Source organism: Nanorana parkeri, unplaced genomic scaffold (assembly GCF_000935625.1).
Source record: "Nanorana parkeri isolate BGI_ZX_2015 unplaced genomic scaffold, ASM93562v1 scaffold161, whole genome shotgun sequence".
Taxonomy (NCBI): domain Eukaryota; kingdom Metazoa; phylum Chordata; class Amphibia; order Anura; family Dicroglossidae; genus Nanorana; species Nanorana parkeri.
In genome coordinates, this window is record NW_017306429.1 from 906,489 (window position 1) to 933,071 (window position 26,583).

A 26,583-nucleotide genomic window follows, 5' to 3' on the forward strand; every position below is an offset into this window, starting at 1 on the left:
TCTATACGCTGTGTATAGAAAGTGATGAATTACAGAACCTTAGACCGCAGAGGAGGAGAGAGGCTGGAAGGACCGGTCTAAGAGCAAGCCGGTTCAGATGAGTGCAACCTTTTATTTTCCTCCCTACACACAAAGGAGCAGTTAACCCTTGCAGTGCAGGGGTAGCCCCACTGCAAGGGTTAAGAAACGTTTTGCCCAGAATTCTTCCTTAAGAAGCTTAGTTAGTAAAACAGACCTCTCTCAGATTGGATCAGAGGTGCTGGGCGGCATCAGGGATGGAGCTACCAAGCTGCTCTCCATGTGAGTGAGTCTCCCCCCTCCAGCAGCCTGGTGTGATGACACTGCACACAGGGAGGGGAGAGGGGTCCTGTACGGGCTGTATTGTACGTGATATCTCATACACACAGAGCAAGCACAATACATATGCTGTGTGCGTGGGACCCGTAAATCCAGAACAGTTGGCAACTATGCATGTGTTTAATTTAGCCCAGTACACGATGCTGATATAGAAGTTTTCTGTGTGGCCAGCACATAGACATAGCTGAGATCCCTGCATGCTAGGTTAGACTTGGACACATAGGGTGCACGGGGTTTTACTTTGCTAAGCCGCAGTCTCACAGTGTGTGACGTCATCATCCAGAGACGGTCTTGCTGGAAAGGCCCGGAAAGAGGTGAGGAGGCGAAAAAGCATGCAGCTTTGATCGTATGAACTGTAGACACTCGGTGCGGTGTGTCTGCTGGTTGTGTGAAGAGGATGTGTTAGTAGTTGGTGTTTATATAGCACAAAAAGGGCTCAGCTGGGTGCATTGTGAAGAAATCGTACAGGGAGCAGTCCTGCATGTCAGCAGAGGGCGGGGAGGGAGCCCAGGACTGAAGGCAGGGTCAGTCCTGCCAGAGATCGTATCAATCAGCAGATCGGTCTGGATGCGGGTTTTCAATCTGCTTTTATAGAGACAGTTAACCCCTTGTTTGCAACGGTCTACTTTGAAAAGAAAGCAATTGTTTACAGAAGTTAAATCCCAGAATATGCTGGATTCCACTGCTAGCTCTCTTCTGAAAAAGCCAGTTACTTGAAATTCTCAGGCTGTACGTCTATATAATAATACTTTCCGAGCTACAAGAACACGATGAGCATGCAGCAAGTGAAGTTGGAGCTTCTCTAATTGTTTTACATCAGTGACTGCAGTCAAAGTTGTCAGCATGACAGCTACAGCTGCTAGCATAATCAAAAGTACATTGGTGACCAGAAGCTTCTCTGCTGCAGATGTATAAAGCTGAAGGTGACAAACTTTGAGTCAGTGCCCCTTCATTCTACAAAATCTGGGCAGTGACTGCAGCCAATCAGCTGCAATCAATGTTTGGGTATTCTGACAGTGGCACACCCGGCAGAATAATCACGAGGTACAGCTCGCGGTATACTGAGACCGCTGCACCCGGGACGGATCCCGAGATCCAGCCAGCTGCGTGAATGACTGCTGGCTCTGCCTATCTAGAGGCAGAGCCAGCGGTTCCCGAAGCTTGGCCCAGTGGGAGATTCCTCCATCCACACAGTTTAGCGTAGATGGAGGAATCTGTTTCACTTTTTCCATCTGACCAGAGAAAATCAACAGATAATCTAGAGGTGTATGGCCAGCTTTAGACACCTTTGCACCTCAAGCAGCGCAGTAATGAGGCCATCTATCTGTTCTCTGCTGTGAAAATGCTCCTTGCCTGCGCACCTTATTGGCTCCTAGTGATGCTCGTCCCTCTAAGGCTAGCCATAGACCTATCAAATTTTTTCGTTCAACCCGTGGGCTGAAAGAAAAAATTGACCCGCTCAATCAGCGCAAACAGTGTGTCGATTGAGGAATCCTGCTGTTTACATTGTATTCTTACAGGTGCTGCTGGCACCTGTCAGAATACCCGATCAGAGCGGGCAGCTCACTGGCTGCCAGCTCTGATCGATCAAACATTTTCCAGCCGGCTCCTTCGATCAGCCGAGGAATGCCAGCTGAAAGGGGGTCGACAGCCCCACACACTGAATTTCAGTCGGTACAATAAATAACGGCCTAAATTCGACCAGTGTATGGGCACCTTTCCAGTCAGCTATCTGCTGTACATTCCAGGAAGAACATACAAAGTTGAATTGAAGCTCTTGTACTAGTCGCATTTAAAGGCTAATATTACCTTTTGCGTTAAATAGGCGCTGCAGACAAGACTTCCAAGTAGATTAAAGCTGGCTATACACTGTTCTAATTTTTTCATTCAGCCCGCGGGATTGAGTACGAGCTTTGATTGAGGAATCCCCGCTTTTTCGTTTATATTCTGGCAGCTGTCGGAATACCCGAACAATAAGCCAATGAGCTGCCGGCTCTGCTCATTTGTAGATTTTCTGACCAGCTACTTCGATCAGCTGACCGAGGGATGCCCACTGAAAGGGTGCTGACAGCGGCACCCACTGTGTGAGTTTTTGCAGAATGAGAATCCTTGAATGCAGGGGTGGACAAATTATTATGGAGTTTGGGAGCTAGTCTCTCCAATTAAGGAGCTGGACAGATTTTTGTTAGGAGTCAGCTCCATTGACCACAACTACAGAGAACCTCAAAAGCTAGGCACCAGATGTAATTTTTATTTTGTCCAGCCCTACCTTAAAGAAGAACTGAGGGCAGACATTTTTTTAACCCTTGCAGTGCAACGACCCCTTCAGTGTAAGGGTTAAGTGCCTAGGGTTAAGAAAAAAAAAAAGTTATACTTACCCAATCCTGTCCCATGGCTCCCTCCTGCCTGTCTCCTTTTTTGCTGCAGCGATGATATGTCCCTCAGCGTCTTCACGTCCTGTGCACTGTATTGGACATTATGACTTGAGAATTCCTAAACCACTGCAGAGGAGGGGGAGATACGTTCCAAGGAGGGGCTGGTTTGAGAGCCGGCTAGGCTCTGCTCCGAGAATCAGGTAAGTATAACTTTTTTTTTTTATCTTAGGCAAAAACAAGCAGTTAACCCTTGCATTGTGGGGGTAGCCCCACTGCAAGGTTTCAAGTGACATTAAGGGCCATGCCAATGGCAGTTACAGACAATGTAATTGGAGAATAGTTATTTTTTAGTTCCATTAAATTGAGCAAAGCATTTTGTTGGCTTAGTGCAAATACTGTATGTGAAGATGTTAGTGAAATTAAAAGTAAACCTGTTATGGTCTTCGCTTTTAGATTTCCTGCTGCTGTGGAAAAAATCAGTTTGCAGACAAGTTACGATTGATACATGTAAGTTCTGATTGTGGCTTCAAATGAACTTGATGCATCTATCTTGTCATCTACAGACTTCTATCTTCATCTAAGACTTCTCAAGTGGTTTTATCCAGGAGATATTTTTTTTTTTGTTTGTTTCTTTTCAATACATTTTTATTGAAACACTTCTATTACATGACAGGGCGCTCCTAAACTTGTATTGTGACTGTACTGTGCCCTTCATATTGTACAGCTCTGCGTTGGTGCTATATAAATCCTGTATAATAATAATTACTCATACAAAATAGCAGTGGTTATCAAACATATTTGCATTTTATATAGGAGTTTTTATATTGATTGCTCAGATAAAGTATGGTCATTTGGTATTTACCAAGACATGCTAGATGTGGCCTAAGGGCTCATGTACACAGGCGTAATTAAAGTAGTATTAAACTCCTCTCAAACTTTTCAATAATGAATCTAGGGCTGCAACAACTAATCGACATAATCGATTATAATCGATGATTGAAAAAGTTGTCAACTTTTTCAATCATCGATTAATCGGCTTTTGATTGGTTGGCCCTGTTCACGGCTCCCCATACGCTGCGCGCCACACCTCCTCCCCCACCTTGTGCTCGCCGCTGCCAGACCCGCCCGGCCGCATCCACGCTCCACACGCCGAACCTCCTCCCCGCCTTGCCCGCCCACATCCACGATCGGCACAAGGACGCGGGGAGAAGTAAGGAGGAGCAGGTGTGGGAGGGTGGATGACCGTCACCGATAGGTCCGATCTCAGAAACAAGTTGCTGGAAGACTGCTGAGGTAAGCCTACACTTTCCCACACATGGTGCTCTATAATGTATTGCTGGGATTTGTATTCCTCTATAGCTGATGGTACATTGCGCTGTATATTATGCTCTCGGTATACTGAGACGCCGCAGCTGAAGCGGATCCAGACAATTGTGCCGGGATCCGCCCAGCTGCGTGACTGACAGATGGCTCTGCCTATCTAGAGGCAGAGCCAGCTGTACCCGCCCCCTCCCCCGTCCGTTCCGCCAGTCAGCGCTGGCGGAGCGGGGAGGGGGGAATCCAGCCCCTCCCCTGTCACGGCAGAGAGCCGTGACAGGATCGAGAGGTGAGCGAACGCTGGTATGTGTTCGCTCACCTCCCGATCTACTGAGCCGACCTGTGACAGTCTCATTGTCACAGGTCGGCTAGAACTATGAGGTGAGTGAAAAGCACTCACCTCATAGTTCTCCTTTAAGGAGCAGCCTTCATTGTAAGTGATTTCATCAGCATTTGAAATAGCCTAAAATCCTTTTGACTTTATTATCACTTTAAAATACAGATATCTACACTGGATCTTGCTGCCAGAAGATGGCAGAAACATCCAATGTAAAAAAAAAAGTGATGTAACAGAATTTAAGTTACTTTTATGTAAATGCATATACATCCATACAACATACAGAGAAGCGGTAAGATTTGCTGGTAACGTGAGGACATCATATGTAAATAGAGTTAAGGTATATGTGAAGTCGGCTAACAGAACTCGCACTATGGCACGGAATCAAATAATACAGCATTATTATAAAATAGGCACCTGCTAACTTTATTTCTGCAGCAGCTGTTCTTGCCTATTCTCGAGTGTAGGCGGCATGGCTGCATTGTTAGAGGTTGGGCATTATGCATAGGGCGGTGGGCAAATATATTAGCCATTTTTGTTACATTACATTTTTACTGCTTTGGGGAGTCTCTAACTGCTTTATTGGCAACTCAGGTGCAAGTACTTGCAACATTGCTGTGACTGTGGATTATAGGTCCTTTGGGTAGGCATAGAAGTTGCAAATTTGGCATTTTGTCCCAGATTTCAACATCCTCAAGTTTCATTAGTAGTGCTGCATTTACGTTTTTAAGGCATTCAATTTCTTCTTCATTCTGCTAAGCTTTCAAATCTCTTTAAGTTTCTTGAACTCTTGTCCAGATTTCTCTGTAGTATGTCTTCAAACCTCTGCAGAAGCTCATGGGTTGCTACTAGGGGATACTAGTGGCCTGGTGTCCACACGAAACCACCAGCAAGTCATCTGAGTCCTGTCTCTCTGTGCCCACATTGGTAAAGGTGACCTTTGCTTTTTTAGTTTCTGCACAGTTCAAGGTCTTTTGAACAGATTTTGAGCCGAGTTTTCCTCTCTTGGCATCAGCATACCAAGACATTTTGGACAATTTAATGTTCCCAACTTTGTGGGGACAGTTTGGGGATGGCCCCTTCCTGTTCCAATATGACTGAGCACCAGTGCAGAAAACAAGGTCCATAAAGACATGGATGAGCGAGTTTGGGGTGGAGGAACTTGACAGGCCTGCAATGAGTCCTGACCTCTACCCGATAGAAGACCTTTGGGATGAATTAGAGCAGAGACTGCGAGCCAGGCCTTCTCGTCCAACATCAGTATCTGACCTCACAAATGCGCTTCTGGAAGAATGGTCAAACATTCCCATAGACACACTCCTAGACCTTGTGGACGCCTTCCCAGAAGGGTTGAAGCTGTTATAGCGGCAAAGGGTGGGACAACTCAATACTGAACCCTACGGACTAAGACTGGAGTGCCATTAAAGTTCATGTGCGTGTAAAGACAAGCGTCCCAATACTTTTGGCAATATAGAGTATATATAATTACATACACATGTTTAGCTATATTTGCAAGTTGTATACGTTTATGTATTCATAAAAATACAGAAAGAGAGACGAGAGGTATATCTTTGCCGCAAGATGTAAATACAAAATGGAGGCTGGGTCGGTATATATGCATCTTTTGAAGGGGTAGGGTAGTATTGCTTAGGTCAGCTTAAAGGAGCCACAAGGGTAAGTGTACTTAGCCTTAAAATAAAGAACTCACGTTGACCTTTAAAAAAAATTTGTTTAGTAAAAATTTGAGTAGAAAATGCTAGTAGAAATTTCAAATCACACTTCAGATTGTTCAGTGCTGTCGGCACATTTACTCATAAACAGTTTACGCTACCTGTTTATAAAAGTATAAACAAAGACTGTAAAAGTCTCCATACATTTTACGAAATAGGAAAAAAAAATCTCTGTGTGTCACCTGTTTTTAATATACATGTAGTATTGCTCTTAGCCATGTTTGTGCTGAATGTTAAACATGTTAAGCCCATAGTCTGTAGATGAGCTGTAGCCCACCCAATTCTAAGGCATTCATCTGTGACCATCCAAAGTCTTAGGCGATTTTAGAATTTCACCATGTAGTGTTGTGTTTATATGAGCTGTGAAACTTGACTTAAACACAAGCCTTCAAAATGTCAGAGACTAATTTTTGTTGTGAAACTGGATCGTTAGAGCGATATGATGTTTCAGGCAAGGAAGTTACAGCCATTTGTGTTCAGAGACAGATTGGCTTCTGTTTGTTTCATATCCAACCACTTCTCTTTTCTGTGGGGATCTTGGATGTTGACCAGTCAGTAAAGAAAGGCTACAAAGTAATGATCTGCTGACTACCCGTGGCTAATATTAAACTCGGGGTTCATGAAAGGCGATCCTATATGTGTTACAAACCCCTAAAGGAGAACTATGGGGGCAGTACTTTTCCCCATAGTTCTCCTAATGGTCACGGGAGGACACAAACTAGTGTCCTGCTGTCACCAAAAGCTCAGTATACCGCCAGCTACAGCTCATGGTATACTGAGACGCCGCAGCCGGGACGGATCCCAACATTACTGTTGAGATCCACCCAGCTGCGTGATTGACAGCTGGCTCTGCCTATGTAGAGGCAGAGCCAGCTGTACCCTCCCCCGTCCGTTCCGCCAGTTAGCGCTGGAGGATCGGACAGGGAAGAGGGGGAATCGGTGCAGGGAGCCATGAGTGACAGTCACTCTCTGCAGGGACAGGATCGAGAAATGAGCGAGTGACGGTATCTGTTCGCTCACTTCCCGATCTATTGAGCCGACCTTCGTGATCGTTTCATTGTCACACGTCGACTCGAACTATGAGGCTGAGTAATTTTCACTTGCCTCATAGTTCTCCTTTAAAAAGAAATGCAAATATGTATAGATGTTTAATCCTAATACAATGTCAGCATTAGAGAGGTATGCTGTGGAGAAAGTCCTAAAGGAAAAAAAAAACCTGCTGATTGCCTAATTAATAATTTCCGTAACGTGCAAATCCAGATGTGATATCCTTTTTAACTGCATTGTTAAAGCATTCTTGGCTGCCAGTGACCCATCATGACAGAGGAAGAGGAGTACTGTCTTGAGTTACCCATTAACATTAACTGATTATTAGCAAGGCATGAGAACAGTGCTCATAACAGTAGCAACAGAACTGTGACCTCCTGATTCTATGCTACAGCATACTTATCCTGTGTTTGCTTTCCCTTGCCTGCATTTGACTGACCCAGCTTGAAACCACATTTACTTCTTTCTGTTCTTTACAGCAGTCGTTCGGTCGTTTGAAATGTATAATGTTCAGTTGTGTTGAGGGGGTGTTTATGGTTAGTGACGGATCAGTTAACAACAGTCATTTGGTCTTGCTTGATGTGCATAATGTTCAGTTCCGGTTAGTGATTGATCTCTAAAAGAAAAAATGGGAAACCATGTTGTGATCATTGGTAACTTGACTGGCAGCTGTCATAGAGTAAAGTCCATACTCCCCACTAGAGAGTTCTAGCTCTAATTCAGTAGAGGGTATGTTGGATCTCTGCTTCCCTAGAAAGTAAGGGACCTTCTCTGCAGCATGCTGGCAGGGGTCAGGCTTCTATACTCAGGCTGTGTGTTTTCTAAAGAAAATCAACTATAAGATTTTTAGCACCTTTTTTGTTTTGTTGCATCTGAAGGTATTAAGCTGATTTAAATTGAAAGTTCAGTTGGGCTTTAATGCCAAACAAACTTTGTTTTTATAGTTTAGAGTAGACTTTATAAAAGTTTTTTGCAGTTTATGTTTTAGTCATTCTTCTTGCCCATCAGCGGGGACATAGGCTACCTGGCTGCTAGAATTATAAACATTGTAACTGTAATCTGATTTATTTTAATTTTTTTTGTGAGGGTTACATCTTTTCCTAATTTTTCTTACAAAGTCTATGAACGGATCCTTGTGAAATGAACTTGTATGCCGTAGGAAGAGGTGTGCTAGACGCATCACTGACAAGTTGGTTCTAATTTTAGTCCAAGTGTGAAACAGACAGCTGGATGTTTCATGATATTTTTTGCCACTTTGCTGTGAAGGTGCCAACCTCAACTTTCTTGAATGTTGGCTGCTTTCCTGACTCTGTTTACTTTTCTGGAACGTTGTGGTTTATGCTGGAAACACCTGGAGTTTGTTTACTTTGATTTGCACTATAATTGGCCACGCATTTGAAGTTGCTTATCAGTTTGGGTACATGCTGTTTGAAAAGCCACAGACATTTCCTGGAAAAGGAAGGTTTCATTGGGATTTCATAATAAATTAGCAGACTGCACAATAGATGAGACTTACCCAAAAATGGTACAGTATAAGACCTTGGTTCTCAACTGGTGGGTCACGACCCCATTTTTAGTGGGTTGCCATATGCCTTCCACTTTTCTGGGTGAGAGGTTCCTCAGCCTCCTCCTAGCACATCACCGTCAGTTCTCACGCCAAGCAGCCACTCAAAATATGCTGCCTGGCACGGAATGTCAGCTTGAGGTGGGGGTGGCTGGGGGAATGGCGGCGAGGGAGCTCCAGCCATCCATACATGCATTGCTTACAGCTTCCTCATGTGTCCTGTAGAGGTGCTTGGACTGAAGTGACATCACATTCTGGCTCCCGGCACCTCTACAGGGTGCAAAAGGGAGCTGTACAAGCAATGCACGTATGGATGGAGCTCCATCACAGCACAACAGCCCACACTGGATCCCAGGCTGAGGATCCATCCAGTTCTCATAAGGTAGGGAGACTGGGTGGATCTTAAAAAAAACATGTTTTTGGAGTGTGTGTGAGATTGTGTATGTATGTCAGTGTTTTTGAGGGGCCGTTTACACTAGTACAGTGCGTTAATAGCACAGTCCCATGCGATTAACGCACTGTACCACGCAATTGCACCTACTGTGCATTCTGGGGGTGTGTTGCTTTGCCATTCATTTGAATAGTACGCCAAATCCACCTCCAACCTACAGGTCGTACATCCGCACCGGAATGTGTGGTGCCCTAATGCTGTGCATTCTATTGCAGTGCGACTTGGGTCGCGACTTAAAGTGACATTAAACCCTCAGATTTTTTTCACATAAACCAATACTGTAATGTGCGCCTTACTGTAATCCATGGTTGTTTCCCTTCTCTTTGCTGCTCTTCCTTTTAAATCTGTATCTGTTCTCATGCTGGGCAGAACTTCTGTTTTGCAGCAGACTGCCTTGACTCTGGAATGGATACATGGTGTCTGTGTATAGGTTTGCAACCTGAGCCAGCACTACAGGAAGAGGCACTCAGCTGCAAAGGGAAGTTCTCCCCAAGCATGAAAAGACATGCAGATTTAAAAGGAAGAGCAGCAAAGAGAAGGGAAACAACCATGGATTACAGTAAGGCACACATTACAGTATTGGTTTATGTGAAAAAAATCTGAGGGTTTAATGTCACTTTAATGATCAAGGTACAAATGTGGGTCCTGAGTTCCTACAGGTTGAGAACCACTGGTATAAGACATTGACTTCTTCAGTTCCCAGTTCTGAGCTGCATTGAATGGCTTCCGTTCAAACTATTGAGCCACTTAGATGTGTCTTAGGTGTAGTTGTACCATTTCTAGTAGAACTCTATATATTTATGGTCATTTGAAGAAACAAAGTTATGGTAATATATAAGGGGTCAGTAGAGTAGTACATCTTTAACAGATGGTTCAGTTTTTGGTAAACTTTGGCTAGTTTCTTCTTCCATTGGGGTAGTTTATCTCTACCACTTGAAGACATCAACAAGCTTTAGTTCCCATTCCAATGCACCTTCTGCAACCTCTACAAGGAAGTCCTCTTGTTGGTTTCTTTTTTTAACTTTATTGTGAACTTTTACATGCCATGTAATTTTTAACTCCTCTACTACTCTTCCTAACCACACACCAATGCCATACAGCAGGGGTGGCAAACTCAAATTCATCGGGGGCCGCATCAGCAGTATGGTTACCGTCAAAGGGCCGGTTGTATAGGACTAACGGCGTATTGATATGCAAATTACCGCGGCCAATTCATATATTAATATCTCGGCCGGTACCGGGACAGTGCAGGCTGCAGGAACCGCACCAGCAAGCGCCGGAAAGAGTACAGAGTAGAGAGGGCTGGGGGAGGAGGTGTTTCTCTGGCCTCCCCCACCAGCGCCCTCTAGTGTCTACTGTGTGGGGTTAGTGCCGGGTCGGCTCGCTACCACACAGTAGACACTGCTCTGCACAGAGTCAGCATAGCAGACCGGCCCTGGCTGCTGTGCGGGCCACATTACAAGGTCCGGCGGGCCGGATTCGGCCCGCGGGCCTTGTGTTTGCCACCCCTGCCATACAGCATCGTTAGGTCAGTGGCACCCTTATTTCTCCATAAAGCATACTGGCAGGGTCAGGTTTTCTATCACATTAGAGGCTTTCATCCTCCTTGTGTTTAGTATAAAGTTTAGAAAAAGTACAGATTGTGTGACATAGAAAGGACTATGGGGGAATTTATCAAAACTGGAGTAGACAGAATCTGGAGCAGTTGTCTATGACAATCATCTTTAATTTTTATTTTTGAAAGCTCAATTGAACAAATGAAAAGAGAAGCTGATTGGTTACTATGGGCAACTGCTCCAGAGTCTGTCTGCTCCAATTCTGACATATCCATGATCTTTTTTACTATAGGTTCTCTGTTTTCAGGAAATGCATAGTTTGCCGTCTATAATACATTTCTAAGCTTAGATTGTGCATTTAAACATGTACTGTATATAAGGGGAAAAAGAGGAAAAATGTGTACAGAAATGAAAGAGTCAATGTAGATTAGTGCCAGAGGATAAACAAAGTATTAGGAAAGAGTGGCTTATGTAAAATCCCTTATGCCCATAAATATGTTAGATAAATATAAATGGAGATATGTCAAGTTGGCTGGTAGATCTAACCAAGCACAGGCAAAACCACAATTTCAGGTTGGATTGTACAGACTGGTGTGTTGATGTTCACTGAAGTGTGTGACCTGGAATTCGCCTGTGCACAGCTCATTTTGTTAATTTGCCTGTTAACTGCATCTCATTTCTGCGTAGCTGGGCTTTGCTCACTTACAGCCAAAGCAGAGCAGTTATTCATATGGAAATGTACTTTCAGTTGACTTTCTAAACCACTTAAATGATTTATGTGTTCATTATTAAAGAAAAACTTCATCAAAGCTGTCGTGTCACTTTTGGGTGGGCCCATATGGATTGAATCTCCTGTGGGGGTATTGGTAAGTCTCTGCCCTTTTACAAGACAGTAACAAAGGTGTCATTCTACTAGCTGGACTTTTTTTTACACTACATTGTATAGAATCTACGGGACACCTAGCATATCTAGTATATTTGTTATATATGAACCAAGTTTATCTAAGTCTGGTGGAGCTTTGGAGTCCTAAGCAATCTGCTCCTCCTGCATGATATCTTCTTGCAGAACATTGTCACAATGGCATTCTGTGAAAGTTGTATAGAGTTGGCAAGCTCTGCTTCCTAAAGCTAACCAAATGGTAGATTATAGTACGTAGCTTATTATTGTTGGAAAAACTGTCAAAGGTAGGATGTTTTTTGGGTGTGTATGTTCCTGTAACTGTGGAAAAGAAAAGGGCTGATTCAATTAGAAGGCATTTCAATTTGGGAAAATGCTCTGTTTTGTAGATTAGCCGTAAGTTCTGCTTCCTTCACATCAAATTCTCTCTTGGGTGTTTCCAAGCTGTTCATGGACCTGGGACTCTGATTTACTTTCCAGGCTGGCATTACAGTTTTAGAGCATGCCGTTTTTTAGAAGCCTTATGATTTATTCAGTTTTAACTCTTATATTAAATATCCTGGGGTGGAATGCAATTTTGTTTCTGTTCCACCATGAGGGTGTCTCACCAGTCAGTCAAAAATGTCACCAGTCAGCATGACCGGACTATAGCCTTGCAATTTATGTTAAAAATTTTTGGGGACAGATAGGGCTTTCTTTGGTGGTATATAATCACCATGACGATTTTACCCCGATTTGCGGTCCACGAAATGCGCATCAAACGCGCACCTAATGGATACGCTTGGAAATACGCCCCAAAGAAGCTCCTGTACTTCTTTGGGCGTAGGGTGTTTTTCAGCACATTCCGACGTGCTGAAATACGCCCAGGTGGGAACCATGCCCATAGGAAAGTATGGGATTTCACTTGCAGGGCGTTTTACAGCGCATGGATCAGCGCTGTAAAACGGCCAGGTGTGAACCCGGCCTTAATGGCTCTAAAATTATTGCTCTCACTCCGACGTTTGCGGCGATATGTAACATGTGCGGCACAATAGGCACAATCGTCTTCGCACGTAGGCGCACCCGACGCATATCTGTGTGTATATGTGGGGGGCGGGAACTTTAAAAATGTTTTTTTCTTTTTACATTTTTTCTTATGCTTTATTTTTTTTATGATTCTTTAAATTTTTGTATTTAAAATTTAATTTTTTTTACACACAACTTTATTGCTACTACTTGGGGGGCTACGAAGCCCCCTATGGGATAGCCAATTTACATGACAGGTCCTCTTTATGGAGCCATCAGGGGTCTTGAAGACCCCTAATGTCACATAATTGTATAAACAGTGATAGGTTCCTGTGCTGCCCCAAGTATTTTTTTCTCTTCTGTTTCTATGTTGCATACTGTTGATACATTTGGAACAGTAACAAGGTCATTTGATGGTCCAGGAATTTGTCCTTGGCATCGATAAAGAGATTTTCATTCCAGTTCAGTGACTGTCTACACAACCACAGATTACTATATACATTGAGTGATCTTTTAAGATTTAGTGGGCTTTTTGTTATGTTTTTGCAAGCATCTGCACTTTTAAAGCATCATGTTGCCATTTGAGCTAGAGCGATGTAAACAGATGACTTCATTAGTAAAGTAGCTTCAGCTTCATTCCTTGTGTGCATTTTTGTTAAAGTGACCTTAAACCCTCAGTTTTTTTTAACATAAACCAATAGTGTAATGTGTGCCTTACTGTAATCCCTGGTAGTATCCCTTCTCTTTGCTGCTCTTCCTTTTAAATCCTCATGTCTTCTCATGCTTGGGGAGAACTTCCCTTTTCAGCTCAGGGCCTCTTCCTGTAGTGCTGGCTCAGGTTACAAGCCTATAGAAACGTATACACAGACACCGTGTATCCATTCCTGAGACAAGGCAGTCTGCTGCAAAACAGAAGTTCTGCAGAGCATGAGAACAGATACAGAATTAAAAGGAAGAGCAGCAAAGAGACAGGAAACAACCATGGATTACAGTAAGGCACACATTACAGTATTGTTTTATGTTAAAAAATCTGAGGGTTTAATGTCACTTTAATTAAGTCTTCTCCTTTATGTAGCAGAATGACTGCATAAATGTGTTACATATTTTAGAAAGTATTCTCTACAAATTGTGGACACCTAACTTTTATTCCTTTGTGTGGAAATACAGAACTAGTTGAGAAAAATCTTCAGTTTCTCGACTTACAGTGAAAGAAGGAATCCATGCAGATGGCCAGAATGGAGGTCTATGATCACACACTTTGTCTGTCAAACATGTCAAAGCCTCTGATATTTGCTGATGATCATTGCTAATACAGGGGACTAAAATACTGTAAAACATTAAATGTAGTCCATGCCGTTAGGCTCTCCGTATATACATTAACTACATTTGTGTTCCTCTACACACTTCATATCCCTTGTACATTATTGTTTGTATTAGGTCTCCTCCTCAAAGCTGGGACCTTTGTTTTTTTTTGTACCCTCTGTTTTGCTGCATAGAAAGGTTCAGTGATTCCCTGTTATTTAGAATAGAATATGAATGAAGCAAGAATCCTATTTCTAACATGCTTATGTAGTAATATATTCAGATATCCATTGGGACACTTTAAAAAGCATAATGCTTTAAAAATCAGAAGCTCTGAAAGTATCCCTGGCTCCGGAAGTTGACTGAAATAATTATTTCCCTTTATATGGTCGTAAACCGTGATTACATACTTGGGTATATACATTTCTGCAAACCCTTGCAAACCAGAACATTGTCCCCTTATTATTTAAATGTAGAAAAGACTGAACCTTGGCAAAAAAAAAAAAAAATCACATTTACATGGCTGTTCGGATGCATTGCTCTCAAAATGAATCCATTGCCCTATCTGCTACAAACCCTCAGGGTATCAATCCCTCAGAGTTTTCGGAAAATTATTTGCACGGAATTTATAACATTTTTATGGGCAGGTGATGCACCGCGTATCACAAAAGACTTTCTGAAAGCCAAGACCCTACAGAATAAAATGGTGGCAGTTGCAAATGTTTATGTTGCGCGATATTAGCGCAACTCCTTATCAAACCCCCAAATTTTATGTTAAATGCACGTAAATGCCCCAAACACAAATACCCATTTAAAAAAAATAAAATATAAAAGATGAGGTTACAACTAGTAAATAGATGCCCAACATGCCCAGGTTACAAATTGTGTGCGTTCATGAAACTGACAAAATTCATTACCCAAAACGTCCATAGACAACGCTTTAAAAGCCTCCGCAGGTCATCAGTTTAGAGATGCGCATAAATATTGGCCCTATCGCTGAGCAATATCAGCGTGCACGGCGATACCCAACATGTGTAGCTCCATTGTCGTTTTCATATGTAGGCGCACCCGAAGCGTGTTTTACGTGAAGACGTGTGTGCTCCCGGGGTGGGGGCCTTTTATTTTTTGTATTTTTTTTTACATTTTATTTAATATTAATTTAAAAAACGGTTTTGTTTTACTTTAATTGCTATCACATGGGGGGGGGGCTTACAAGCACCCCCCATGTGATAGCATATTGGCAGTGTTAGGTACTCTTTAAGGTGATACTGGTGGTCCAAAAGACCCTTAGTATCACCTTTCTACTCTAAATCTCCAGGAGCAGAAGAAATACAGGAGGGGGGGGCTCAGCCGCCAGAATCACTTCGACTGTAAAGCCGACAGTCGGCTTTACAAGTTTAAACGTTTAAAGGTGAACTATGGGGTCAGGGCTTTTCCCCATAAATCTCCTTAGGGTAACGGGAGGACACAAACTAGCATCCTCCCGTCACCCTAAGCTCAGTATACCGCGAGCTACAGCTCGCGGTATACTGAGACACCGCAGCCGGAGCGGATCCCAACATCGATGTCGAGATCCGCCCAGCTGCAGAGGCAGAGCCAGCTGTACCCGCACCCTCCCCCGTCCGTTGCGCCAGTCAGCGCTGGTGGAGCGGGGAGGGGGGAATCCAGCCCCTCCCCTGTCACGGCAGAGAGCCGTGACAGGATCGAGAAGTAAGCGAACACTGGTATGTGTTCGCTCACTTCCCGATCTACTGAGCCGACCTGTGACAATCTCATTGTCACAGGTCAGCTAGAACTATGAGGTGAGTGAAAAGCACTCACCTCATAGTTCTCCTTTAAACAGAGTTTGCCTCCGGGGAGTCTGCTTAAACGGGCCCGATGAAAGTGACGTACTATGGACGTCGCTGGTCATTAAGGGGTTAAATATAAATATGTATACAAGGGTGTGGTATACCTATCGCCCAACACCCGGGACATGCAGGTCCGGACACCCGGCAGGTGTTTTTTTCCCTACATTTAGCGCTGCTGTGGGCAGGTCCGGATTTACTCTCCCTGCCGCCCCAAGGCCAGGTTCTGAACGGAGCGGCAGGGTTACTTTTAACTCTGCTCACTGCAGTGAGAGACTCGGGACACGGCGACGGAGGACGGAACCAAAGGAGAGAGGTAAGTGCAGGGGGGAAAGGAGAAGGCTGCACACTGTTTACATGTGAAATTGGCGACATCGCCGATTTTCACATGTAAACGAAAAATCGTCTGCCTCACTCTACATGTAGTCCTGCTTGTACAAAGCAGGACTGAATGTAGAGAGGGCAACTTCCCCACAAGGACACCGCTGCCGCCCCTCTGCGCCCTGCCGCCCCGAGGCCGGGCCTCGGTGGCCTTGTGTGGAATCCGGGCCTGGCTGTGGGCAAGCAGGGCTAAATGTAGATTGGGGTGTAACCGACACTTGTTTTGTATAAGTGATCTGGGCTGCCCAAGTCACATGTAGCACCCTACTTATCCATTGCTCCACCCACCCCCCGCAGTGGTTTTGGGGGTCCTTAGCTTTTTTGGGGGACCCGGGACAACTTCAAATGGCTTTAGGCCGGTTATACTCGCAGCGCTTCCTGTCTCAGCTGCACAGGAGATCGAGCACAATGCTGTGCTTGATCTTCTATATTAGAGAGCAGGCTCCATAAAGAAAACCCGTCCCCTCCAATTGCTATCACGTAGGGGCTTGTTAGCATGGTTAAATACAATTTTGGTTACAACTATTTTTGTATTGTGACGAGTAGATTGGGCCCCCGCAAGTATTATTATTTTTATTTAATTTTTTTATTGCCACACCCCTGTGTAGATTTTTTTTTTGGTTATATCATTTTCTTTCTTTATTCAATCTAAAACTAGTATAGGGGAATGCCCTTACAAAGCATAGTCAAATTTGCTTTTAAAGGAACATTTTCGTTTTCCTGTGTTATTGTCCTCTGCATTTTGTTCTTTTTATGTTTTGATTTATTAGATTAGTAAACTGGCTATCCCTGATTTGAGCTTAGCTAAGTGCAATTTCTCTTTGGTATTGAGATTTCTCAAGCATGTTAGTTTGAGAGGTGTCATCATAATGGTACAAATGGTACAAACCTGTGATTCACAGACACCTGTAAAGGAAACATACATTCGTTCCATCAGCTCCCTCGTTCAGCTCTGGAAATTGTTTTATCCTTTGCCAAACAAGTCAGGAAAGCATTACACTCTAATTGTACTGCCGTTGTTTTAATCTTCTTATTTCAGTACAGGCTAAAAATAGTTAAATATGAGGATATCATTTATAAACCTATAAAATGTAGTGCACATATTTGAAACAGTTTTTAGTTGCACATGGCGACTTTGGTCTATAACAACTGCAGATGTTAGAAGAATTTTCTTCCAAGAAATCAGGTTGTTCTAAAAATTTATAGTTCAGAGAATTGACTTAAATTTGTTTCTTTGTTGCCCGGCTTTGATCTTAAAGATAAAATAAAAAAAATCTCCACAGTACGTTTAGAATTTTTTACATTTTTTTTTTAATCTGTCATCATACTAAGTTTTGTAATTTTGATAAAGAACATCTTTTTTGGGTTATTAGTGTGATTTAAACCATGTTTAGTGCTTTTTGTTCAAATTTTGTATTTCCTTTAGCTAAAAGAAAGACAAGTTGTCCAAAATGTTTTATGTGGTTTATTGTAAGCTAAAGCCGCTTACTGTGCTGTTCCATAAATATACTATAAGACATTTTCCAGTTCTCAAGACAAAGACTTGAATGAACGGACATCTAGACGTGTAGTAGTGTAAGGCTGCATAAAAAAAAAGTTCACTGCATGTAAGTGTTGTAAATGCTCATCGGTTTCATTATGGCTGAGGAAACGGGGAACTAGTTGGTCCAGACATGTTGTTAATTTCCTTTTAGCTTTTTTACTCCGCCATTAAAACAATGTTAAGCCAGTGCTGTACCATAATAGCTTTAATCATGCTGCAGCAAGTACAAAAAAAAAATGCTTCTTGCTGCAATCAAAGTTGTAAGTAACCTTTCCACAAAAGCTAAAATTTGACATTTAAAATTGCTATGGCTTTAACGTAGAACTTTGACATTTTTAATTAAGTAAAAAAGGGTAAGAGTTGAAATATGATAGCTTTTTATTGGTGCCCTTGTGGATTTCCTCTTATTGCCTGTGTGACCATGGGGGCAGAAAGTCAACAGAATCTCCAATGTGAAAATGCTAATAAAATAACTTTATTGAGCGACACCCTCAATCTCTTAGGGTGTATGGGGTGGTTCCCCCTCCCTGCCATGGGAGGACTTATGTCTCATTTATGGCTGTTTAGGAATCAAGTCTGGTTCACTGGAGCAGTTGGTGCCTGCTTCTTTTGGAAGGTCCTGCTGTGAGTAGTTCCCTTGGCTTGCAATCCTTTTGACATCACTTTGGTGCTGTAAGACCTTTACCTCTGGGAAGGCTTGGGGATTCTTTGTGTGATAGGGCGAGCTACCTGGTCTCTACCCTGGATGGCAATTAGGATGTTACTCTATTTGTACAGTTTCCTTTAGAGGCACAGTTTTGCTTTCTGGACCTCTTCACCCTCTAGTGTCCATACTGGGGGGAGATGTTTGCACTTGTGCGTGCTTAATCTCCTGCACAGTAGGAAGAAACCATTGCTGGAGTGCTCAGTTTTCCCTTGGATTGTCAGTGGACAACTCATGCAGCAACCCTGATGCAGACATTCCCTGTGGGGGATAGCATGCCCCTAGGGTCCTTATGGGATTTGATTATTTGGAGTCAGGCCCTCCTACCATGGCTGATTCACATCCTTTAGGAGATGTTCTCAAAGTATCTTCCCTGCTCATGTTCTTAATCTGGTGAACATTCTTAGCTAGCTCTCTTTCTAAGGTTCTTCCTCCGTGCTCCACAGCTGCGGATGCTATACTGGGTCGGGGCTGATCAGAGGACACATAGTCCTTTGTCCTGGGTCAGGTAGGCAGGCTCTGCAGAGGGTTTTCTCTGTCAGGTTCTATGGACACTGCTGGGTGTCCTTGTGGACAGGTCTGCTCTTCCTGCTGTTTTCTGGTGTTGCTTCATCAGTATAGGGTGGTTGTCTTCCCACTTCTGTACATTTTGGTGGGGAGTACTTCTTGCACATTTTTTAGTTCTTTTGGGGTTTTCTCAAACTCCTAAGGTCCTTGACCATCCCCTTGGGGTATAATGCTAGCTAGTACTCTTTCTTGATTATTTGTGTGATGTTGGGGAGCTCACAGAGCACTCGCAAAGGTTTTGAATAACACAAAAGCTTTTATTTTCCTCTTGCAGGGCAGCCAAAAAAAATGGTAAATACAAATACATGCTTTATCTTCAGCAAACTCAAAGTAAGTCCAATTCTTCGGCACAGATAACAAGACATAAATGTGTCTCACCGACTTCACCGACTTGTTGTAGAAACGTCCCAAACCTGGGGAAATCCCTTCCCAGGAATATAAGTCCTACAGCACAGCAACACAGCAATCCAGCAGGTCTCTCTCACTAGCCACAGCTGATTACTTTCTCCTCAACTCCCACACTCCTCTCTGGGAGTTTCAGACCTTTAAACCCCTTCCTGGGGCAGGAAGGGTAACCCTGCGGTGGCCCTTAAAGGGCCCACAACCCAAACAGTGGTGATATATATCTCCCAGCCTTGCTGTCCTCTACGTTTGCTATGAGATTAAATGGGAGGTGGGCAATCCTACTTCTTCTTGGAGCCATTTATATTATGTTGTGCTTGAATGTCAGAGGTTTTAGCTGATATTTCTATTTTTCTAGTCTCTACTGTAGTGATCATTTTGACTTGTGAGTTCTACTGAAATTAACCTTTTTTTTTTTTTTGCAAAAAATGCAGGTATATGAAGTAAGTAAATGGCTAAGAAGTGCTTCTCGTGGGTCAGTGGGGTCAGGTGACTGCGCTGACCAATTAGTACTTGCCATTTGCAAGCATTCTATATACAGAGTAGCTGGCTGCAGTGCTGTGTATGATGTACGGATTGTACATTGGCTGCAGCGTGTGGTGGTGGTTTAACGGCGGTTCCCCCAAAGGTATGACTATCGGAGAGGCAGAGGGGACCAATTTGTGGGGGTAATTTCAGTTTCTCACATTTGGTGGGAAATTGAATTCGCTTTTAACAATCCTCCTCCACCAAATACCTATGTATTGTTCATAACTTTTGCTTTGATGTTTTTGTGTGGTACCTGCTTGCATTGCGAGTCATTTATTAAAAGCTTGGTGCTGAGTTTAAAGACCTTGAATTGTCACATCCTGAAGGGGTGTGTTTAGCTTTAGATCTTGTCATGACATGGCAACTTCGCTGTACTTAGAAAGTGTGTGTGTGTGATATCAAGGGGGACTGACAACTCTGATGTGATGGGGGAACCCCACTTTTTTGTGTTTTTGTTTGGGCTTCCCCCTTTTAAAATCCATTACATTTTAGATAGGGTGCCTTGAGATTTTTCAAAATTTTAAAGGGTGCTGTGTGAAAAAGTTGGGAAATGCTGTTGTAAAGCATTGAAGTCTTCCTAATGCTGGTAGAATTAAACATTTGGTTGCTTCCAACATCCGTTTATACCAGCGTGGTTTAAAGCTAAAGTTTACTTTTTCAGCAAGATACAGCACCAAAATCATATGTACAGTATTTTGGTGGTTAACCCTTATACTGCAGCTGCTGCTTCTTTAAAAAATCTTCCCGTCACTGCCCCTTCACAGCCGCAGGATATTACACTTAGTGGCGCCATGAGTGGAGTCTGCTGTCTCCGCCATTCACAAAGCTCCTGTTACTGTTATCCCACAATGCTTTGCATTCTGCGACTAGAGGAGGGACAGTTGAATGGCAGAATCTCCACTGACCAGTCACAAAGCTTTCATTAGGCGAAATAGAAAAAAAAACACTCCTTTTATTAGTGCCACAAGGGACAAGATACTGTACTGCAGTTCTAAAAAACAATGTCCGGGGGTCATTTATCACTCCTGTTTCCTAGGCAGGCAAAGCAGACAAGGAACAAAGAGTCATTAATTGTGACAGATCTAGTATTCTCTTGTAGCTTACTTGGTTATCTTAGTCCAACATAGAATGAATTTACAATGTGCCAACCTACGGCACTTCTCTTGAGCAGTCATGTGATAGGCTTTTAAAATTTGCACAAATCAGGACAATTTAAAATTAAGCATTTAATATAATGTGCATAATTAGATCTCCACTAAAAATCACATGTCAAAATGATCATTGGGCCAATGTATACGGGCTGCTTAAGTTATCTGCAGACCTTGATTTCCCTGTAAAAGTCAAGCTTTCCTCTGCTTCTCCTATCTTTTAAATATCCCAATTGTTTCTTTAGCGGATGACTCAGTTGAGCAATAAAAATTTCCAGGAGCTGGATGGAGGCAGACTAAATTTAAATAATAAAGGAAAGGTCAAGATTTTCCATAACTTCCTCTGCCAACCTTTTTATTTTCACAGAAGGTAAGCTTTACTCATTACAATTTCATAATTTGCTCAGTTTCTGTGTAGCAGGCTCAAGAAATGAAATATATCTATTAATCATGTTGAGCAGATGTATCTAAAATTGTTATAGATGGCTTTATGGCTTTAAAACTGTTCTCAGTGCACATTTTGTATTTGTGTGTTATTTTCAATTTGTGAAATACTAGTTATGTGGTCATGTTTTCACAGGGCATTCACCTCCTCATATATAGTGGTGGCTTTCACCATCTATCCCTAAGTGCAGATCTGGTCCGGAAAATGGTGTGAACCTGCCCACAGTTCCAGTGCATTTTAGACCAGACAAAATGAGACAAGCAGTATTTTTCTGGAACGGACTGCACTGGTGTGAACAGAGGCCAGAAATAGCATAGGGATATATTGGGATACATTTTGGGTCTGGAAACAATCTGGTCTGGTCTGGAGATGATGTGGTGAGAATGGGCCCTAAAGGTTTGCTTTCGATTTTTAGCAAAACAATGCTGGACAAAAGAAAGATATAAAGAGAAAGGCACCTGCCCATGCAAACAATTCACTGCTGTAGAGTAAGTGAAACATGTGAGGCTTAGTCCAAGAATCACAGTGCATGAGCGAATATAATGTATTATACAGGTGTCTCTGAAATCTAGGACCTAGAAGGATTTATGAACTATCCAAGCAGTAGAAAAATATGTTGCCTTCAAGAGAAATGACTTTAAAAACTTAGTGGCAGCAGTTATTTCATTAAATTTTTGTTTTTTATTACATTTTTATTTTCTTATTGGAATGTACCCACTCCAAGCATATCATTTTGTGTACTGGATTTTTTTAAACACTTTTTTGTCAGCTTAGGGAACTTGCCATATAAGAGACTAGCTAATTCCATTTGGTCACTTCAGCGAGTTTTGCAGAATACAAACCAAGAGCCTAGTTTTACAGTGGAGGCAACCACTTTGCTGAGCCAGTATTCTCTGTTACCCTTAAACTGTGTTCTAGTGACATGTAGTTTTGCTTCATTTCATGGCTGTTAATATGTTTCTATGCTTGCCATACATAAATCAGTATGTTCGTACTGTAACGTGTTTTATGTAAGAATTGTATTTTTTCAGAAATGGACTGTACCGATCGGACACTTGGATGATTAAATAGTTGTTTTATTGATAGATCCTAGTGGAAAACTTAGTCATATTTGAGCAAATTGATCTTTATCTTTTCATGTATGATCAGTATTAAAGGGGATGCATAGTGGCTTGTAAATCATGTATTTCTTACCCCTTCTTACTTTCATACTATGTTTGGGAGTCCAAAAAGCATATAATGTAAATTGCATATTCTTTTACATTTTTTTTAGACTGCAGGTGGAGCTCTTGTCTTATTTTTATGTTTTTTCTGGTTCTCTCTTTGCTTCGTTGATGTTTGTTGCGTTTAGATTGTAGCACTTATTAAGGTAAACTGCTTTTAAGTGTTTGAGAGTCAGCCAGAATAGCAATGTGTTTGAAGGAAAAAGATATTTAGATACGGTAACTGGAACATCTGACCAAGAGGCTGAAGTACTTATGTGGTAATACTTGTGATGTGGTTCAACAACATTACACCGTGCTGTATTCATAGAACTAAATGAAAGGTTGTGGGACATTTTCTAACTAAAAACAAAAAGGAAACCGTGTGATGCGCCATGATCAGTGCATAAGCACTGTGCTGGGCACACACACCAGCATCCATGCAGTGTAGTGCAGCTGCTGGTGTGAATGGTCTTGGCACTTGCAATGCTGGATATAATCAAATACCTGAGGCCGCAGCCATCAAATAAAAGTAAATATGCATCTGTGGAGGAAGAGGATGGGTTTGAACAGGTCAGGATAAAGAAGCAAATGGGATAAGTGCACTTTGTTTTAAAGTGCACATATCCTTTAAACTGACTTTTGTCTGTAGACTACTGTGTGTCCTGGCTTTAATGTTTGACAGGAATCTTACAATATACATACCCTGTTGTTTGGAATCATAGAGAAATTATCACATTTTCCATAAAACATATAGCTTTTATTCTCCAGTATAGCATTAAGTTGGCTGGAAATGATTGCCAATACAGTCACAATGCCATATCATATATAACTGTTCTATTATCAGATTTTCTATCCATCTAAGAATCCTCCATTTGAATGGTAGGGTAACTCTTTTTAATGTAAACATTGAAAAGCTTATATTGGAATACTTTGGGAAGCCATGTAGTTGTGATCTTCAGTTGAAAGAGTTGTATAATTCTATCTTGAGTAGCTGAAAGGGTTTCAGAAATGCTTGCTTGCGAACTTATCAGACATGTTTCACAACTTCTCTCGTTACTAGTTAAAATAACTGGGTTGATGATAGTAGCAGGGCTATTTTGGGGCAATGATAGGATAGACCTGGCTTGTCATCAAGTAAAATGACCATACAAGTTTTATTGCTTAGCTACCTCTCAGACTTTGTTGCAGCTGTCTTCTTTTGGCTGATTTGTTTTCTTATGAACAAGCATAGACTTTTTCAAAAGGCAGTTTAGAGAGCAGTTCTTAAGCTGGACCATACAGCAGTAGAGTTTAGTTTGAAAAGTCTTGTTTTGGAACAACCGTTCGAGATACAAATGGTTAGTGGGATCTAATTGAAGTTCATTTTCAACCCTACTACCAAGGAAAATCGAAGGAGCAAGATTGAACATGTTTCTAGTTTTTGTCTGAACAAATGAAATTCTAACCGTGAATGTGTGATTTGTTTTTTATTCGGAAAAAAATAATATATATTGTAATTCGCATATACCAGGCACAAAAGTTTAATACGTCTGGGATTCCATTCAAGTAGCTGGTCTGGATGAAATTTGAACCCTGGATGAAAGGGCTTTTGAACAAATGTATTTGACTCAATGATGGCAAGATCAAATGCTGTGATGATCGATATCAAAGGCATGTTCAAATGCAATTCTAACAGTGTATGGCCAGCTTAAGGCTATGTGCACACCCTGTCCAAACCAGATCTGGAGCAGATCTGCAAACGCGGTGCAGTGTTTTACAGCTTAAAGTGGGCTTACAGGTGCGTTCCACTGCGTTTTGATGTGTTTATGTGCGTTCCAGTTCATTCCGGACCAGAGAAAATGAGACGAGCAGTATTTTTCTTTCTCGACCAGAATGGACTGCGCTGGTGTGAAGCCCAGAAATAACATAGAGATGCATTGGGATGCTTTACTGGTCCGGGAACAAACTGTTCTGGTCTGGACATGGTCCGGATATAGAGTGAACAAGCCCTTAGTGCGAAGCCTAAAGGTAAACTCCCGGCAAAACTGAAAGGCTAGGTTCACACCTAGGCGATTGAGCCGATGAGCTGTTTTTGCGCGCGCGAGGGGGGTAGGGGCTGGGTGGTTTGCACGCCATCTTGGTTTGAAAACCGCCCAAAAATAGCTCCTGCAAAACAGACTATTTCAGCTGCGCGATGCAACGCAAAGTTGTGAACAGGCCACATTGACTTCAATAGGAATCTGTGTTTTGCGTGATATTACGTGGCTATCACCTAGGTGTGAACCTAGCCAAAAAGAAGCCTTGAGATGTATACTGGAGTACAGTAAATACTCCGTAAATAATTTTGTATTCCTAATTCTTAAGAGTATAAGAGGAAACCCACACAAGCACAAGGAGAACATGCAAAATCCTTACAGATAGTTTTCTGACTGGGATTTGAGCAAGGGACCTCCAGGGGTGTAAGGACGATTTGTGTTTTGGTTTCACAAAGACAACATTTCATCAGAATTAAACAATACTTATAAATATTTACTACTTGCAGCCAGCAGAGTGGGCACTTGACTTTGTTTGCCCCTTCTACTGAATAATTTGCTGGTATTTTGTGAATAGTCCCTCTGGTAACTTATAGTTGGGCAGAGGAAGTCGTAAAGTGAATGGGAAATTCTGGGCTCTTAATAAATTTAGTTATTCCTATTAAAAGTGATAATCACTCCTTGATCCTAGAGGTTCTTCAAATGTGTTTTTTAAGAGTTATAACAAGATATTTAATTGCTTGATTGTGCTCATTATTACCCATTTATTAAACCTTACACTGCCCATTAATCACATGCAGACCTCAAATCTGGTTACTTTGCTTTGTGCCGGGGACAGACTGAGTTGAAAAATGCATTGTTAGGTTAAACAGCAAGCAACAATTAAAAACTGCAAAACTTTGTCTTTCCTTGTATATCTTGGGACAATCATAGTTGTGACAGCTGTGAAACATTCTGCATGTGAGCACAAGGTCTGTTGTCTTTCATATATCTCTTCCGGGGGGGGGGTTTGGAGTGTCACCAACACGGGCATATTTGGTCCAGCTAGGCACAAGTGCTGTCTGTTCTCAGATGACTGGGAGATCAGAGCAGGCTAAAGAATGTCACCCCTTGAGTGACAGGAGCCAGTTGCTGCTAGCTCCAGAAGAGCTCAGTCTGATTCCAAATAGTCTTATTTTCCCCTCTGTCGGAAACGAGCCCAGCACTGCTTTTTAAGGTAATTTAAAAACTTTCTTATGCTGATGAAATGTTGTCTTTAACACAAGGATGAAAATAATGATGTGAAATACTGGCACGATCTGGCACGTAGAAACATGTAATTCAGTGCTGTACACAAAAGCTACAGGCTTCCATTCTTCATTTGTAGCAGTTTCTGGATAGTTATCATTTCACATGTTATGGAAACGATCCTTCTCCGATTTCTGGTTGGTAATGTTAGCTGCCGAAGAGCCTCTAATGCATGTTCACGTTCTGTACAGTTGCTGGTTTTACAACTTGTTCATTAATAGCATTTGGCTTCTTTTTTGCTCCATGATTGATCACAAAACCATGTGCTGCTCCTTTTAGTCTTATCCTCTCAAACATACAGTAAAATACTTAACAAAATGTTGCTAATAATCATGATATTAAGATTTATAAAGTACTATTGCTGTCATTTTTAGGTATACTATTACAGAATGTGTAATACAGGACGCTGGGCTTTGTTCAAAAAAGCTTGGTCCTGTATCTGCTGTTTTTTTTTTTTTCTAAACATGTGCTTCTTGTCCTTAACCACCTCCATCCCCTTCAGAGATGACAGATAACATTCCTACTAACATTTAGACCATTGTTAAAATTACATTAGGTATGCTTGTTCTTGTAATT

The 26,583-nt window shown here is 42.1% G+C and overlaps 1 protein-coding gene across 2 annotated transcripts in view; it reads left to right on the top strand.

Moving 5' to 3' along the window:
* The first annotated feature begins 602 nt into the window (after nt 1-602).
* AIMP1 (aminoacyl tRNA synthetase complex interacting multifunctional protein 1) overlaps nt 603-26,583 on the top strand; it is a 53,566-nt gene continuing 27,585 nt past the window's right edge. The window contains exons 1-2 of one of the 2 annotated variants that reach the window (XM_018554477.1): nt 628-671; nt 3,186-3,239. In XM_018554477.1, the coding sequence (XP_018409979.1) occupies nt 3,238-3,239 (2 nt within the window). In that variant the 5' untranslated portion in view covers nt 628-671; nt 3,186-3,237. Of the gene's footprint in view, nt 672-3,185; nt 3,240-26,583 lie in introns of both variants that reach the window. The other variant, XM_018554479.1, reaches the window with a different exon arrangement.